The sequence below is a fragment of the Saccopteryx leptura genome, chromosome 3 (genome assembly GCF_036850995.1).
Source record: "Saccopteryx leptura isolate mSacLep1 chromosome 3, mSacLep1_pri_phased_curated, whole genome shotgun sequence".
NCBI lineage: Eukaryota > Metazoa > Chordata > Mammalia > Chiroptera > Emballonuridae > Saccopteryx > Saccopteryx leptura.
In genome coordinates, this window is record NC_089505.1 from 329,990,231 (window position 1) to 330,007,085 (window position 16,855).

At 37.7% G+C, this 16,855-nt stretch overlaps 2 protein-coding genes across 3 annotated transcripts in view; both read right to left on the reverse strand.

The window, feature by feature from the left end:
- The window catches only part of RAD54B (RAD54 homolog B), a 142,751-nt gene that overhangs the window by 65,847 nt on the left and 60,049 nt on the right, over positions 1-16,855 (reverse strand). The window lies entirely within an intron of this gene.
- On the reverse strand, positions 1,186-6,293 carry FSBP (fibrinogen silencer binding protein). The gene is made up of 2 exons (XM_066379137.1): positions 5,859-6,293; positions 1,186-2,161 (listed from the first exon to the last, which is right to left on the reverse strand). The coding sequence occupies exons 1-2, from the start codon at positions 6,230-6,232 to the stop codon at positions 1,636-1,638; spliced, it is 900 nt and encodes a 299-aa protein (XP_066235234.1). The 5' UTR covers positions 6,233-6,293; the 3' UTR covers positions 1,186-1,635.

The window sequence follows — 16,855 nt, forward strand, 5'->3', positions numbered from 1 at the left end:
TCTATGTAAAATCTTAACTTTGTTCATTAAAATTTTTATTGTGAAAGAAATCTTTTCTCAGAATAAGACATTCAAAATGAACTAAGACAAAAAAGGGAAGACGGAGTAATTGATATAATTCCCCAATTTCATAACCTCTCAATCTTTAAAAACAATTTCAAAGAAATCAACATTTCCAATTATTTTTTAATATGGAGTATATTTTAGTGGATCTTTCCTTCTATGGAATAACAGGGGGAAAATTACAAACAAATACTCAGTGCTGGTCCTCACTCTGCCATAAATAGCTTTGTTATATCAAATAAGTCATTGAGTTCCCCCTGGGCCTCAGTTTTATTAGATTCTAAATTAAAGAGGTGGGAAAAACTGATCTCAAAATACCTTCATCACTAAAATCGTAGGACTTACTACTCCTTTAAAAAATTAAAGTATAAAAACCAATGTCATGCCTGACCAGGAGGTGGCGCAGCGGATAAAGCATCAGACTGGGATGCGGAGGACCCAGGTTCGAGACTTCGAGGTCGCCAGCTTGAGCACAGGCTCATCTGGTTTGAGCAAAGCTCACCAGCTTGGACCCAAGGTCACTGGCTCGAGCAAGGGGTTATTCAGTTTGCTGTAGCCCCACGGTCAAGGCACATATGAGAAAGCAGTCAATGAACAACAAAGGTGTCTCAATGAAAAACTAATGATTGATGCTTCTCATCTCTCTCCGTTCCTGTCTGTCTGTCCCTATCTATTCCTCTCTCTGACTCTCTGTCTCTGGGGGAAAAACAAAAAACCAAAAAAAAAAACCCAATGTCATAAAGACAAGCTTCTCTTATTAGCCTAGTATTGCTTCTAAATTAGATTGACTTAAAAACCTTGAACTAGGCCCTGGCTGCCTGGCTCAGCGGTAGAGCATCGGCCTAGCGTGCGGGGGACCCGGGTTCGATTCCTGGCCAGGGCACATAGGAGAAGCGCCCATTTGCTTCTCCACCGCCCCCCCTCCTTCCTCTCCGTCTCTCTCTTCCCCTCCCGCAGCCAAGGCTCCATTGGAGCAAAGATGGCCCGGGCGCTGGGGATGGTTCCTTGGCCTCTGCCCCAGGCGCTAGAGTGGCTCTAGTTGCGGCACAGCGACGCTCTGGAGGGGCAGAGCATCGCCCCCCGGTGGGCAGAGCTTTGCCCCTGGTGGGCGTGCCGGGTGGATCCCAGTCGGGCGCATGCGAGACTCTGTCTGACTGTCTCTCCCCATTTCCAGCTTCAGAAAAATACAAACAAACAAAAAACCTTGAACTACAGCTTTCATAGTTCTATGTTAAAATGTTGAAGATTCTGAGCTTTGAAAGAATATATATGTTTCTATATATATTCTGTATTTATTATGTTATATTTTGCTGATCAAAATATAACATCTTTTGTAAGGCCAACAATTAAACATTTCAGAAAAAGTTTTAGGAAAGGCAAAATATATACAACCATGCCATCTAATCAGTAAGTTTTAATATATTTCAAAAGAAAATTAAAAAATGTGAAAAACATTTTTCGAATAATAGATGTTAACATATTTAAAGAATATGTATTCTGCTTTAGGATATTCCCAAATGAAAGTAATTTGGCAAAAATTAAAATTATCAAATTGTGAGACTAAAAAAACACTTAGAAACTATTATATTCAGGCAGATCATGCCGTAAGCGAACTGCTTTCAGCTTCTCCACTTCAATTTTTGCTTGTAGCAGCTCTTCTTCTAGCTGCTGCCTTCTTTTCAATCCATCCCTCTTCTCCTGAACATATAATCCAAAATTTTTTTGATTTTCTAAAATTATCTGATGCTCCTTTTTCATCATTTGCAGAATCTGCGGATCATACCCTAATTGTGATCTAAAGTGTCCTTCATTCTCATGATGAAAAAAATCATCTCTCCTTGGGATAGAAGATGGAGACGATGTCATTGTCATATCAACAGTGGAAAGTGACGGCGACACAGATCTTTCCATAACATGTACTAATTCCTGTTCTTCTCTTTGCTCTAATGTATAATTCTGTTCAGAATTTAAAACCAGTGGAAGAGGGGGCTTAATGTCTTCTTCTTGCTTCACCTCCACCGTAATAGCAACTGGACGGTGATCCAACATTACCTGTAGTGAACTGGTACCAGCCTGTGCTTCCTCATCCAAGTTTGTACTACAGCACACAAAAAAGCATTATAAAGCGTAAATAAAATGAAGAAAAGAGTATATTTATACCATAATTTCATGTTTAATATACATTAAATTATCAAGCTTTAAAGCTATAAAGAAAATCATAAAACAAAAAATTTTTTTAAATTTTATTTAGACAATTAATTTTAAAGGGGTGACATTGATCAATTAGAGTACATAGATTCAGAGAAAACATCTCCAGATCATTTTGACATTTGATTGAAAGAAAAAATTTTTAACCCTTAGAATAACAAATTAAAAGTGGTGACTAAGTGTAGGATTTTCATGACACATATATACAGTCCTCTCCTAACCTTAACTTTAAAATCGGACTATTAAAAGGACAGCAAATTACAAATACTACGCAAGAGCAATGAGGTAAATAAAAAAGAAAAGCCATTTTTAATGGCCTCAAAGAGGTACCGATTTTTCCTATATGCCTGATGTTCTTTAATAGTATAAAAGGCCATTCAATGCGTTCTGGGCCTCTCCACACCTTAGCCTTTCCTTGACCTACTTCTGCTCTCTTGGACTTATCTAAAAATCACCAAGATACAAGATTTCTAGGAGGACAATGGAACAATTTCTGAATTTGTGTGTGTTTTGGTGGTGGTGTGTGTGTGTGTGGGGGGGGGTAATAAAGATTTTTAGTCTTACCTATCCTAAACCACAGAACTTGGCTGTTCTCTCAGTCTTTCAACCATTGGTCAGGTAAAGTTCACAGGCCACGGTTTTATCTGTATTTACAACTATATTCCCAGCAGATAGCATAAGATGGCACTTGAAACCTAGTAGGTGCTCATCATGTTGAATGACTAAATATAAATAAAATAAAATAGCCTATATACAGTATATTAAAAGTTTACTAAATTTACATGTAATTTATTAATATTTGTTATGTAAATATAATGTACCTTAAAATTGTCCTGTATTTTAAAAAATAATGGTATGTATAATATGAAGCCTTTAATTAAGAATATATAATCTTGTTTTTTAAAGGTTTATTTTAATTTTTGCTTTTGTATAACTAAATTAAGGGGAAAGAGACTATTGGAATATTCATGAGTAAATGCTATATTAATATCAGAAAACATTTAACAAATTATAAATAAGTAAAATAGGTAAGATATATTTTACATGGACAATTAATATGCTGAAACAAGTTAGAGTAGAACATAGGAAAAAAATTTAAATCCCTATTTGTCACTCAATAATGCCATTAAATTGCCAAAAATATCAGATATTAAGGGATACAAAAAAATAATAAATTCATTTTTATTCTTGACTTTTTTGTCATCTTATGATTTTCAAGAGCAAAACAATAGAATATAAATGTAATTCAAATTAGTGAGATTTGCTTTTCTTATCTCTAAAATCTAGAGTTGGAAAATATTAGAACTACAGATGAAAACAAATTTTTTATTATAAAAACTACTGTCGCAAAAAATATTTTTAAAGTTAAAATAAGAAAATAAATGTTTTAAGTCTATACAATTACTATTCCAAATTAGTATGTATAATAGAATATAATACAATCAGATATAGACATTACATTCTCATGTAAACTTAAAATATGCCTTATATCTGGAATATTCCATTCTATTTTAGTTGAAACATTACAAGATTATTAAAAAGTGCTTTGGGAAAAGTCACAAAAATGATAAACAGATGGACTTCTAAAATTTAAAAATGTGGATTTTAAAGATCAAATAGGCTACAAAAACAAAATATAATTTGATATTACAGAGAAATAAACACATAAAAAATAAATACATAAGTCAATGTGTTATAGAGATAGCTTTACAAATAGGTGTACATTTTTAAAGTCATTAAATAATATAAGCAATAAGATTTTCCTTATTAAGAAGAGTATGGTAGTAGGCATATTTATATAGAAGCATAATTAAAATTACAAAATAATTATAAACTGATAATTATTAAGATTCAAGATGATTTCAAGTAAGTGTAAGCACATTAAATATATATTCAATGAAAATGCTAATATAGAAAAAATGGACAGTATAGACACTAACATAAACATTTACTTATTTCTAATATTCTTCACTTTCAAATCTGAAAAGTTGTTATTGTGTAAACAGTAGGTATAAAAATTTGTAAATCAATTAACTCCTTTTATCAGAGAAATGTTGTCCCAAAATATTGTGTATATATAACACACATACAGTCAAAATATTTCTTTTCTATACTCATTGTATTTTTAAAATATGCAACTAACTAAAATTACAGTTTCTATGTGTAGTTTTCAAATTATAAATGCCTATACTTAATAACCCCCCAAAATTAGTTTACCTACAATGCAAAAGCCTCTTTTCTCTAGGGTTTGAGAGGGAATTTTTTTTTTAATAAGTGGCACAATATAAAATAGTATTACTGTGGTATTTTTTGGACATGCAGCATATTAGAATTTAATCATATGTCATCACAATGAACATTTTAAGCATTAACCCTGTGATTTAATACACTGTATCCATGTCCCAGATTCCCACTAGTGATGCTTTTTACTATTCTATCAACTAGAAATAAGCAGTAAATGGTAAGAAGCTGGGCTCAAAAAAACTATCCTAGTAAATTATCAAAATAACAAATATGTTTGGCTAAAAAGTTTCTTTTCCCCATTTTTCTCCTAATGTCAAAAAGATTTCACTGGTAATCAATAATTTTCCTTATATAATGGCCCTTCCACTAATAAGAAAGCACCTTGTAAAGGTTTGTTTGAAAGGTCCCTCAAATAACAAGAAATTGACAACTTGTTTAAATTACCCTAAATGGAACCGTTCATTAAGACTGTCGCTGCCATTTTTACTTTTGCCAGGGGTAAAATTTGAATCAGTAGTAAGACAATAATTTTTAAGATTCCCAGGCAAGTAGTTTAATATAGAGAATAAATTAACCCCCCTCCAAAAATGTTTCTAACCCTTTATGAAACAAGTTGCTCTCCTTGATATATTAAAATGCAGTTTGATATCCTTGCAAAGCAATTTGAGAAAGCCTGCCCTTTCCTATGTGACCCAAGATCAAAGTGAAACTATACCATTAATAAAGACACAAAAACTGTGAATTTTATTAAGTAACTGAATCCCTAATTAGGCATTAACACTTTTCTTGTGTTTTTTATTTTAAATATGTTAGAAAAATAATTAAAATTGTCTTAATATATACAATACCATTAATAAGTTTACTTAATTATTTATTTTAATTTTTAGCTCAAAGAATATTCAATTAAGTGGAGAGAGTGACAATTTCATATAAAAGCAAGGTTTCATTTCTTCTGCAATTAAGTTTTTATAAAACTGAAAATTCCAATGAAATGTAATCTTAAATGAAATTTTAAAAGGTCTCAGCTAATTAAAAAATTTAATTTTAAAGATTAAAAAGTTTAGGAGCTAATGCTACAAATTTTATCCCATTTCCCTAACCTTTACTTTGTAGGCTCGTGAGAGAGGGAAAGGAGAAGGGAAGACAATAAAAAGTGGCTTAAATGTAATGCAGCAGAAAAATTCCTTATAGCCTCACTTTTCTTTTTTTAGAATGTAAAACAAAGACTCCATTCATTGCTCCCGAGTGGGGATGCTTACTATGCATATCTCTATCACAACTAAGCCAGAGCCCAATAGACAGGAGGCGCCATAATTTTCCACAACAAATAAAATAAAGCTTACCTTTGTATGTGGTTCCTGTCTCTTATCAGGCAAGAACTGGAAATGTGGGGAATCATCTCCATAACTTTCTTGGTTGGCTCAGAAATGTTGCTTGTAAAATCTGATTGGGTATCTTTTTGCTGCAATAGCTCTTGTTTGGCATATTCTTTGAGCCTTTTGTAAAGGTTGCGTAGGCCCTGCGCTGTTCGAGGAGGACGATCTACTCCAATTGCATTATAGTTAACTGCTATGATATCCCAACATCTATTTTTTTCCACTATTACTGAATGTTTATTAGTGTGCTCTTCGAGAATTTTCACATATGGCTTCACAAGCTTTAGCAAATCAAGCTTTTCAGTTAAGGTAAAATTGGAAGATCTAGCCTTTCCTACCATTGTTCTTTTCAAATTAAGTAAGCAGTTCCAGAAACCACCATGCAGCCGTCAGCTCTGCTCAGCTCTTTTCACAAACGGAAAAAGATCAGGCTTAACTAGGCTAGCCTCATTTAGGCCCACGCCTACAGGGGAGGGTTTATTAAAATTCCTCCAGCTTAAGCTGACGCAGGTTCAGGAAATCTGCTTAAGCCAAGCCTGACCTACATAAAGCTTCTCACTGAAAAAGACAGGAAGGCACAAGCAAAACACACTTGTGTATAAAGAGAACAGCTCGAGATAGAATTTAATACACAAAGGTCTGGAGATAAGCATGGAAAACAGCTAAAAATTAGCTAATTTGGTGAGAATATCAAATTTCCACACGTCTGTCTAGCTGACAGATTGAACCTGCACTGCACTGTCACTTTAATAAAAACAAAAGAGGAACTGTTTTGTGGTGTTTATTTACAAATCTAGTAGACAGAAAAATAAAAAACTAAAGAGATGAGTGGTGAATGTGGTGATTCCTAACTGAGCAGGGCCCTCCCTAATCACTGTTTCTGAGCAGCTATTCTCTCACAAAATCTGCATAATGCTGTTCCTGCTGTCAATCAGGAATTGCATATCCTCTAGCTAGTTAGGTTACACCCAGACTCAGACTGCAAAGTAAAGCTAAGCTTCTCCTTTTCACAATCTCGAGTATCCATTGCGCATTTTTTTCAGTTACTTAAGAAGAAATTTTTGTCAAACACTGAATCTAAAAAGCAGATAAAAAATGTTTTTAAAGTAACAGATTATTCTAGCTGTAACATATGTTAACATGCTAGCCTGCTTTATCATGTGTAAAATCACCATCTATGGTGAGAACAGCTTAAATCTTGCCTTAAGATTGCACACAACAAAATTACATATGCTATTATTAAGGGGTGAGGTTTTTTTAGCTTTATCCACACAATCTGGAGTATGAAAGGAAACAGTCTAGTCATTTGCAAGGCCACCAGTTTGCATGCTTAACATATATTTTCTATTTCCCGTCTGAAAATATGATAAATAACAATGTAAGCAACATACGCCTGTTTTCTCCTGATATACATGTTTCTCTAGATAGAAGAATGAATTAGAACCTGCTTGAACACAGTTCCATTTGACCAAACAATTACTGAACACCCATTAAAAATGCTCCCAAGCACCGCACAAGGCCCAAGAAAAACAAAGTTGAATCTAGCTAGCTCCAGCCTCTATCCAGTAAACTGTAGTTCTACAGAAACGCCATAAATTTTCAATTTCTTGTTTTTCAATCTTTCAACGGAAGAGAAGAAAATTAAATGTAGTGAGTGCTCACTATGAGGCAGACAATGTGCAAGGAGCTTTAAATATGTACCCATCAGGAAAAAGGTGAAAGACTGCTGGGTGTCCCAAGGAATGCTGCATGTTGTTTAGCATACTCTACTAAGTAAACAGATTTGTTAGTAGTCCTAGCCTTTCATTGCCTTTGGGGAGTTTGATTGTTCAGTAAGTTATGGCAGATAGTGATGCAAATGATTCTTGTCCACAGTGATGAAAACTGAGACACTAACCTGCCCCAGCAAACTGAACACAGGTACTCAAAGAAAAATGAGAACACAAGATATATACTATCTTTAACTACTGCTTCGCTATTTTTGGAAGAAATATAAATATTGTGTTAAACAAAATACTAATAAAATTATGAAAAACCATTTAATCTCACTAAATTATCAAGGAAACGATACTAAAAATAAATTTCATCCAGATTGGCAAAATTCTTAAAGATTGAAAATGTCAAGAGTTGGATAAGGGGGCAGAGCAAGGAGCACCATTCTGTCCTGTTGGTGCAGAGGGCACTCTTGTCCTGTTGGTGGAAGTGTAAAATGGCATTCTGGATATCCATCTGTGGGTACCCATTAATATTTTACATGTATAAAACCTTTCAAAACTGTTAACCTAAAAATAAATGACCAAAGGAGAGGCAGTAAGAGTTTGGGATCCAAATTAATAGCTATTTAGAAAGCAGTTGATTTAGTCAGAAACCCAAATAGTCTTCTGAATCGAAGGTGAAAGCAGGAGGTATTTATGAGACAGAAAAGGGAATCGTCGTATTTTTCGCTCCACAGGACACACATTTTTTCCCCCAAAAGTGGAGGGAGAAATGCCAATGCATCTTATGGAGCAAAAAATACGGTATTTTATTAAATATTTTAACACACCATTTGGTTCGGAATATTTTTTTATTTTCCTCCTTAAAACCCTTCGTGTGTCTTACGGTCAGGTGCATTTTATGGAGCAAAAAATACGGTACATAAATAGATGAAAGGGTGTTAATACGCTAAGAAAAGAATTCCTATAAGTGCAGATAAGCTAATACAGAGATGCTGATTCTAAAAAATATCTTTAATTATCAGTACAGTAGTAACACCTGCTTTCTTGTTCTTTGCAAACAAGTCTTTGAAACATAATGTTGCTTTAAGCTCAGCCCAAATGTTATTTTGCCCAGTTTTAACATTCCAAAGGTTTGAGGAGTAGACGAAGCAAAGGATCCTATCAGCAACTTCGAAGAGAAGGCGGAAAAACACCCAATCTTAAAAGCAAAAAGAGAAAATAATCCAAAAATACGAAAATAGTTTAAAGCCTCTAGGACTATTTCAAACAAAATTCATGTCATGGGGGTGACAGAAGAGAGAATGCAAGGAACTGAAAATCTATTTGAAAAAATAATGATGAAAAATGTCCCTAACCTGGTGAAAGAAGTCAACATACAAGTCCAGAAGTACAAAATGTTCCAAACAAAATAAACGCAAAGAGGCCCACACCAAAGAACATCATCATTAAAATGCCAAAGGTTAAATACAGAGAATCTGAAAAGCACTTAAGTATAAAGGAGCTCCCATAAAACTGTTAGCTGATTTTTCAACAGAAACTTAGCAGGCCAGAAGGGACTGACGCAAAATATTATCAAAGTAATGAAAACCAAGATTACTCTACCCAGCAAAGCTATCACTAGAATCAAAGGAGAGATAAAGAACTTCCCAGACTTCTTGAAGGAGGAGTAGGAGGAGGTGGCACAGTGGATATAGCATCAACCTAGAATGCTGAGGTCACCAGTTCAAAACCCCAACTTTGCCTATACAAGGCATCTCAGAGTTAATGTTTCTTTCTCCTCCCCCATTCTCTCTCTCTCCTCTCTAAAATAAATAAAAACATTAAAAAAAAGAAAGACATGGCTGAACAAATAAAAAAAAAACAACAGGAGCCCACCTTATGCTGTTTACAAGAGACTCACTTTACACTGAAAGGCACACAGACTTAAAGAGATGGAAAAATATATTGTATTACATGAAGGTAGAAACAAACAAACTAAAAAGTAAGCTAAAAGTAGCAATACCTATACCAGACAAAACAGACTTTAAAACAAAGGCCATAACAAGAGATAACGAGGAAGCAGCCATTCTACTTCTGGGAATTTATCCAAAGAAACCCAAAATACTAAATGGAAAGACAGATACATACATATATTCACTGCAGTATTATTTACAATAGCCAAGATTTGAAAGCAACCTAAGTTTCCACCAAGGACGAGTAGATGCAGAAGAAATGGTGCAGGCTCTGGCTGGCTGGCTCAGTGGACAGAGCGTTGGCCTGAGTATGGACATCCTGGGTTTGGTTCCTGGTCAGGGCACACAGGAGACGTGACCGTCTGCTTCTCTCCCCACTTCTCTCCCTCTTCCCCTCCCGCAGCCAGTGGCTCTATTGGTTCGAGCATCACCCCGGGCACTAAAGATGGCTCGGATGACTACTCGATAGTAAGCCTTGGACACTGAAAGGTTGTGAACATCCGCCGGAGACAAGGTTGCCAGGGGGATCCAGGTCGAGGCAGGATCTGTCTCACTATTTCCCCTTTAAGAAGAATACAAAAGGAGAAAAAAAGGATAAAGAAGGAAGAAGAAGAAAAAGAAATGATGCATATCTACAAGATAATATGACTCAGCCATAAAAAAAGAATAAAATGTTGTCATCTGCAACAACATGATGGACCAAGAGAGTATTGTGTTGCGTGAAATAAGTCCAATAGAGAAAGACAAATTCCATATAATTTCACTTACACTGTATGTGGATTCTAAAAAGAAAACTAAACAAAAAAGCAGAACAGAAACTCACTCATAGATACAGAAACATTTTGATGGCTACCAAATGGATTGGGTGGCTGGGTGAAAGAGGTGAAGGGATCAAGAAGTACAGATTGGTAGTTAAAAACAGTCAGGGAGATGTAAAGTACAGCATAGGGAATGTAGTTAATAATATTGTACCATATTCCCCATATGTAAGATGCACCATTTTTCAAAAAAGTTGGGGTCTAAAACTGGGTGCATCTTATACAGTGGTTGTAGATTTTTTAATTTGCATTTCCCACTTTTCGCGCTTGTATGAGTTTTATGATGAATAAAACTTGAGCCTTACCAGGCGGTGGCGCAGTAGAGAGTCAGACTGGGAAGCAGAGGATCAAGGTTCGAGACCCCAAGGTCGCCAGCTTGAGCACGGGCTCATCTGGTTTGAGCAAAGCTCACCAGCTTGAGCCCAAGGTCGCTGGCTCGAGCAAGGGGTCACTCTGTCTGCTGGAGCCCCCCAGTCAAGGCATGTGTGAGAAAGTAATCAATGAACAACTAAGATGCCACAACAAAGCACTGATGCTTCCCATCTCTCTCTTCCTGTCTGTCCCTCTCTCTGACTCTCTCTGTCATAAATAAATAAATTAATTAATTAATTAAAATAAAACTTGAGTTCAATAACTTTTTTTTGAAATTTCGGGCCCCAAAATGAAGGTGCGTCTTATACATGGGAGTGTCTTATACATGGTAGTGTTTTATACATGGGGAAATATGGTAATTATGTATAGTGTCAGATTGGTACTAGATTTATTGGGGTGATCACTTTGTAAGTTATATAAATGTCTAATCACTGATTTGTATGCCTAAAACTAATAAATTTGTATGTCAAGGGTAATTAAAAATTTTTTAATTATTAAAAAAATTTTCAACACCCTAGCCAGGTAGCTCAGTTGGTTAGAGCATCATCCTGATATGCCAAGGTTGCAGGTTCGATCCTGGGTCAGGGCACATACAAGAATCAACCAGAATCAACCATTGAATACATAAGTAAGTAGAACAAATCAGTGTTTCTCTATCTCTCTAAAATCAATCAATAATATTTTTAGTTTTCAAACAGTGCAGACTTGTATAGAATTAAAAGTCAAAAGCAAAAAAAATTAAAAATAGTAATATGTAAATTTTCAAATTACATATGTAATAGTAATAGTAGTATGTAATAGTAATATGTAAATTTACACAATGGGGGGGTGTCACTGCTCCTAATCCCTGAGTTGTTCAAGGGTCAGCTGTACATACAATATAATCCCATTGTTTGCCAAAACACCCAAACAAAGCTGGAAGTACAAAAAATATATATGTAGGTATAGAAGGTAGGTACATACATATGTATGAAAATGGACTTCAAAATGTCTAGAACGCCACCATCCAATACCAGTACAGTTCCCATGAACCACATGTGGCTACTGAGCATTTTAAATGTGGTTAATGAGACTGAAGAACTGAATTTTAATTTAATTATAATTAATTTTAACTTAGAATTTTTAAGTTAAAGCACCATATCTTTCCATTAAAACATAACTTTATTGTTTTGGTAGAATTACATTTTACTTAACTCTGTCATCACATATACTGCTGTTTCTAATCTTACTGACAAGAATCTTCTCCTTAATGAAACTTCAGTCAGGCTCCTCTGAGTCCTCTTCTCAGAAAACTACACTTGGCTGCCTGCCAGGCCCAGATATGGCAAGAATCCTGTTAAACCAACTTATGGAGAATCCCCCTAAGTTCCTCTCAGCAATTTTTCACCCACTGACTCCTTCACTCTGCCCTTTTGACTATAAATCCCTGTATATTGGGAATTGAGTTCTCTCTCTCCCCCCCTTATTATAATTATGCTGAGTAAGGTCTTCTTGGCAGCTTAACCTGTCCAGTAAAATTTTTCTTTGATGTTATACAAAATCACATCAGCAGTGTAGTCAATCCTAACAAAATTATTTTTTCTATGCACTGATGTAACCTTCAGTGAATTTGTTTGAATATTTTATGCACACAGCAGAAATTAAGTGATAGCCTATGATAGCCTATGTAAGTTGTAATTAATTAATCTAAAATACTTATTACCATGTAATTTATAATTAAGTTATTTCTCTAGCTATAAAAATAAGAATGGGCGCCTGACTAGTGGTGGCACAGTAGAAAGAGCATCGATCTGGGACAGTGAGGTCACAGGTTTAAAATCCCAAGGTTGCCGGCTTGAGCACAAGGTTGTCAGCTTTAGCTCCGGCTTGAGAACGGAGTTGCTAGCTTGATTGTAGGATCATCAACTGGCTACATTCCATCCAAGGATACTGGCTTGAGGCCAAATGTTGCTGACTTGGGCAAGGGGTTAATGGCTCTCCTTGAGTCCCCCAGTCAAGGCATGTGTGAGAAACAATCAAGTGATGCAACTAGGAGTTGATGCTTCTTATCTCTCTCCCTTCATATCTCTCTCTCTCTCTCTAAAAAATAAATAAATAAATAGGCAATTTTTTTTTTCTTTTTTTGTTTTCTTTTCCAAGTGAGAGGAAGGGAGATAGAGAGACACACTCCCGCATGTGCCCTGACCAGGATCCACCCAACAACCCCCGTCTGGGGTCAATGTTCTGTCCATCTGGGGCCATGCTCACAACCGATCTATTTTTTAGCTCCTTAGGCAGAGGCTCCACTGAGCCATCCTCAGTGTCCAGGCTGATGTACCCGAACCAATAGAGCCTTGGTTGTGGGAAGGGAAGAGAGAGAGAAGGGGAAGGGGAAGCAAATGGTCGCTTCTCCTGTGTGTCCTGACCAGGAATCAAACCCAGGACTTCCACCCGCCAGGCCAATGCTCTACCACTGAGTAAACCAGCCAGGACCAAATTTTTTATTAAAAAAAAATCTACTACTGCCTGACCTGTGGTGGCACAGTGAATAAAGTGTCAACCTGGAATGCTGAGGTCACCGGTTCAAAACCCTGGGCTTGCCTGGTCAAGGCATATACAGGAGTTGATGCTCCTGCTCCTCCCTCTATTCTCTCTCTCTCTCTCTCTCTCTCTGTCCCCTCTCTAAAATAATAAGAATCTAAAAGAAAAGACAATCTACTACTAATGCAGAATCAAATAGAGATGCAGAAGCTAGTCCTCTTTTTGGAAAATCTTAAAAAAAAAAAGAGAATGAATTAAAGCACATTACCAATTTCACGAAGAACATCAAGCGCAAGTTGCTACACCAAACAGTAAGAAACTGTTCACTGTGTAAAAAAATTTTTAAGATTATAAACTAGACAATATTAAGAGACACTGTCAACAAATACATAGCAAATTTGAGAAGTTTCCTCTCAACAAACAAGAACTGATAAAGTTTAGTCACTTCAAATCAGAACTAACTATTGACAGAAATTTTTGGTCGAGTATAAAATAGCATGGTTTCTTGCACAAAAAAGTAAAAATAAAAATAATAAAAAAAACACATTTTTAGATGAAAAGCTGCTTCAAAAATATTTGTTATAGAAGTTTTGTTAGAAAATTATAAGGGATAGATTAAAAGACATTTTTAAGTGAGAGGAAGGGAAATAATGAGACAGACTCCTAAAACAACCCAACCAGGATCCACCTAGCAAACTCCATCTGGGGCCAATGCGTGAGTCCCAAGCTATTTTTAGCATATAAGGCTGAGGAGCTCACACCAAAAGAGCTCTCATCAGAGGCCGGTGCTCAAACCAATTGAGCCACCAACTGTAGAAAGAAAAGAGGTAGAGAAGGGAGAGAGAAAGGGGAGAGAAGCAGATGGTCACTTCTCCTGTGTGCCCTGACCAGGAATTGAACCCTGGACATCCATATGCCAGGCCAACACTTTATCCACTGAGCCAGTGGCCAGGGCCAAAAAGATTTTTTTTTTTTTTAAATGAGAAGATGGTAGGTAGAGAGACAGACTCCTGCATGCGCCCCGAACAGGAGATCCACCCAGCAAGCCAGCTAGGAGGCAATGCTCTGACCATCTGGGGCCATTATTTTAGCACCTGAGAAAAGACCATGGAGCCATCCTCAGCGCCCGAGGCTAACTCACTTGAGCCAATCGAGTCATGGCTGCAGGAGGGGAATAGAAAGAGAGAGAGAAAGAGAGAGAAATAGAGGGAGAAGGGGGGAAAGAGAAGCAGATGATCGCTTCTCCTGTGTGCCCTAACAGGGAATCAAACCCAGGACTTCCACATGCTGGGCTGCCATCTCCACCACTGAGCCAACCAGCCAGGGCCCAAAAACACATTTTAACAATAAAAAATGTTCAACTGAGTAACAAATAATTGCCTTTGGAATACAAGACCTAACCATGGCTGGTGGCTCAGTGGATATAGCGTCAGCCCAGCATGTGGACGTCCCAGGTTCGATTTCTGGCCAGGGCACACAGCAGAAGCAAAAATCAACTTCTCGTCCCCCTCCCACAGCCAGTGGCTCAATTAGTTAGAGCATCAGCATTGGGTGTTCAGGATAGCTTCCTTGGTCAGAGTGCATCAGCCTCAGACACTAAAAATAGCTCCATCCTCAACATCAGCAGCTTCCTCACACTTTACTATTTTCCCTCCAGGAAGGAAGGGAAGAAAAAGAAGGAAGGGAAGGGGAGGGAAAAAAAGGGAAGTAGAGGGGAAGGGAGGGGAGAGGAGGGGAGGAGAGGAAAGGAAAAGGAAGGAGAGAAAAGGGGAGAAGAGGAGAGATAGAGATAGAGATAGAGAAAGAGAGAGACAGAGAGAGAGAGAGAGAAAAGAGAAAGAAAGAGAGAGAGAGAGGGAAAGAAAGGAAAGAAAGAAAGAAAGAAAGAAAGAAAGAAAGAAAGAAAGAAAGAAAGAAAGAAAGAAAGAAAGAAAGAAAGAAAGAAAGAAAGAAAGAAAATCAAAGTTTTAATGCATGTACAAGGGGAAGTCACAGAGGCATGTGTAAAGCCAGTAGCCACGGCTACTATCACAGCCATCTGGCCCATGCAGGTTCACATTTGATTTGGACAGATGGGTAATGAAACAACGGAGCCAAGAACTGGTGGGCCATTAGCTTTAATCCTAGCTCACAACCAGCAGGCGAGAAATACACTCAGTAGGAAAACACTTGCTTTTGCATTCAGGGCTCCCAGAGCCACTGAATTATCCGTGTATTCCTAGAATCAAAGGTTTCTACCTCACCAGCCTTATTCACCTCTGTTCCCCATCTCCTTCTCTCTGCATAAACTGCACAAACTGGCTTTTGCCTCAGTACTCTGCCATCTTGGCTGCTTCTCCTGTGCAATGCTAATTTCAGGAACTAAGAAAGAGAGCTCCTGCTCTGCCACCATTTTGTAGTGTTGAAATCAAAACCTTTAAGCCAATATACAAATAAGGAAGTCTCTGATACAAAGTCACTTATCTGAGTCACAAATGGAATTGCTCATAAGAGTGCACCACCCTACATCATACAACAGTCAAGGGTGTGGGGAAAGCTTAGTTTTGAAAAGATCTTAGTATTAAAAGGGCGGGAAAGGCTTAGGCTATAATGACATTGCCAGCTTACAGCCTGTCTCCCACACCCAATGCAAACTATAAGAGAGTAAACATATATATCATATTTACAAACTTATTTGACCAACATTCCACCCCGTTTGCTCGCTTTACAATCTAAAGCACAGGTATTCCTGCACAAGGAAATTAGGCACATTACACAAATTACAACACCACAAATCATACAATTTCAACAATTATAAAGGTACATTTCACCAGTATCTGAGCACTTTGCCAAAAGCACAAAATGTCCTTGGACTTCTTTCTACCCTTATGAAAAGTTTCCCAGGGCAGGGGGAGGGCCTCCAGCAATGATGCCACCACCCCTATCAGGGTATTTCACATTGTCCAAAATCCGTAAGTCCATCCAACAAAGGAGCCAGTGCCCACTCCGGTCGTAGTCCAGGAATCAGTCCAAGCACATGGGTCCTCAGTCCCCCCACCCACCTCATTCATGCCATCCTGGCATGTCTTACACTGTCCCAAGGAGGAGCACATGGCAATGGCAGTCAGTATTTCCATCCCTGCTCCAGAGAGCGTGATAGTGTCCACCCCTATGTCCCAAAAATCACAGACCGATCAGGGGCATAGTAGGTATTCCTTACTGCTGGGGTCTCACCTTCTGGAGACTGCGGATCGCAACTCCAGCCCAATTCTCCTCATCCTCCAAAGAGGAACTGAAAACACCAGCTCCTGCTGCCGGGCTGGAGCCCCGGGCCACTGCCGCGTTCTGCTCCGTGTGCCTTGCAGTCCTGGCCCCAGCCTTGGCCTCAGCCCCGGCCTCCCACAGCTGCATGCTCTCCACAACGTCAAGTTCATGCTGCAACTCTTGAACCTGTGATTCCTTCTCCAGCGGTTGCTCCATTTCCAGGTGAATATCATGAATCTGGTCGGCCTCCTTCTCAGGTGCTTGCTCCAGCTCCAGGGTCGGCATTTCTTTCTCCCACGTATGCTCCAGTTCCTTCCACTGCTCGGTTTGCAGGTCCTGGG

Excerpts from the sequence above, each read along its gene's own strand:
- FSBP (XM_066379137.1), bottom strand. The coding sequence starts at position 6,232 with ATGGTAGGAAAGGCTAGATCTTCCAATTTTACCTTAACTGAAAAGCTT. Across the intron at positions 2,162-5,858 it reads GACAGGAACCACATACAAAG|TACAAACTTGGATGAGGAAG; the intron begins GTAAGCTTTATT and ends TGTGTGCTGTAG.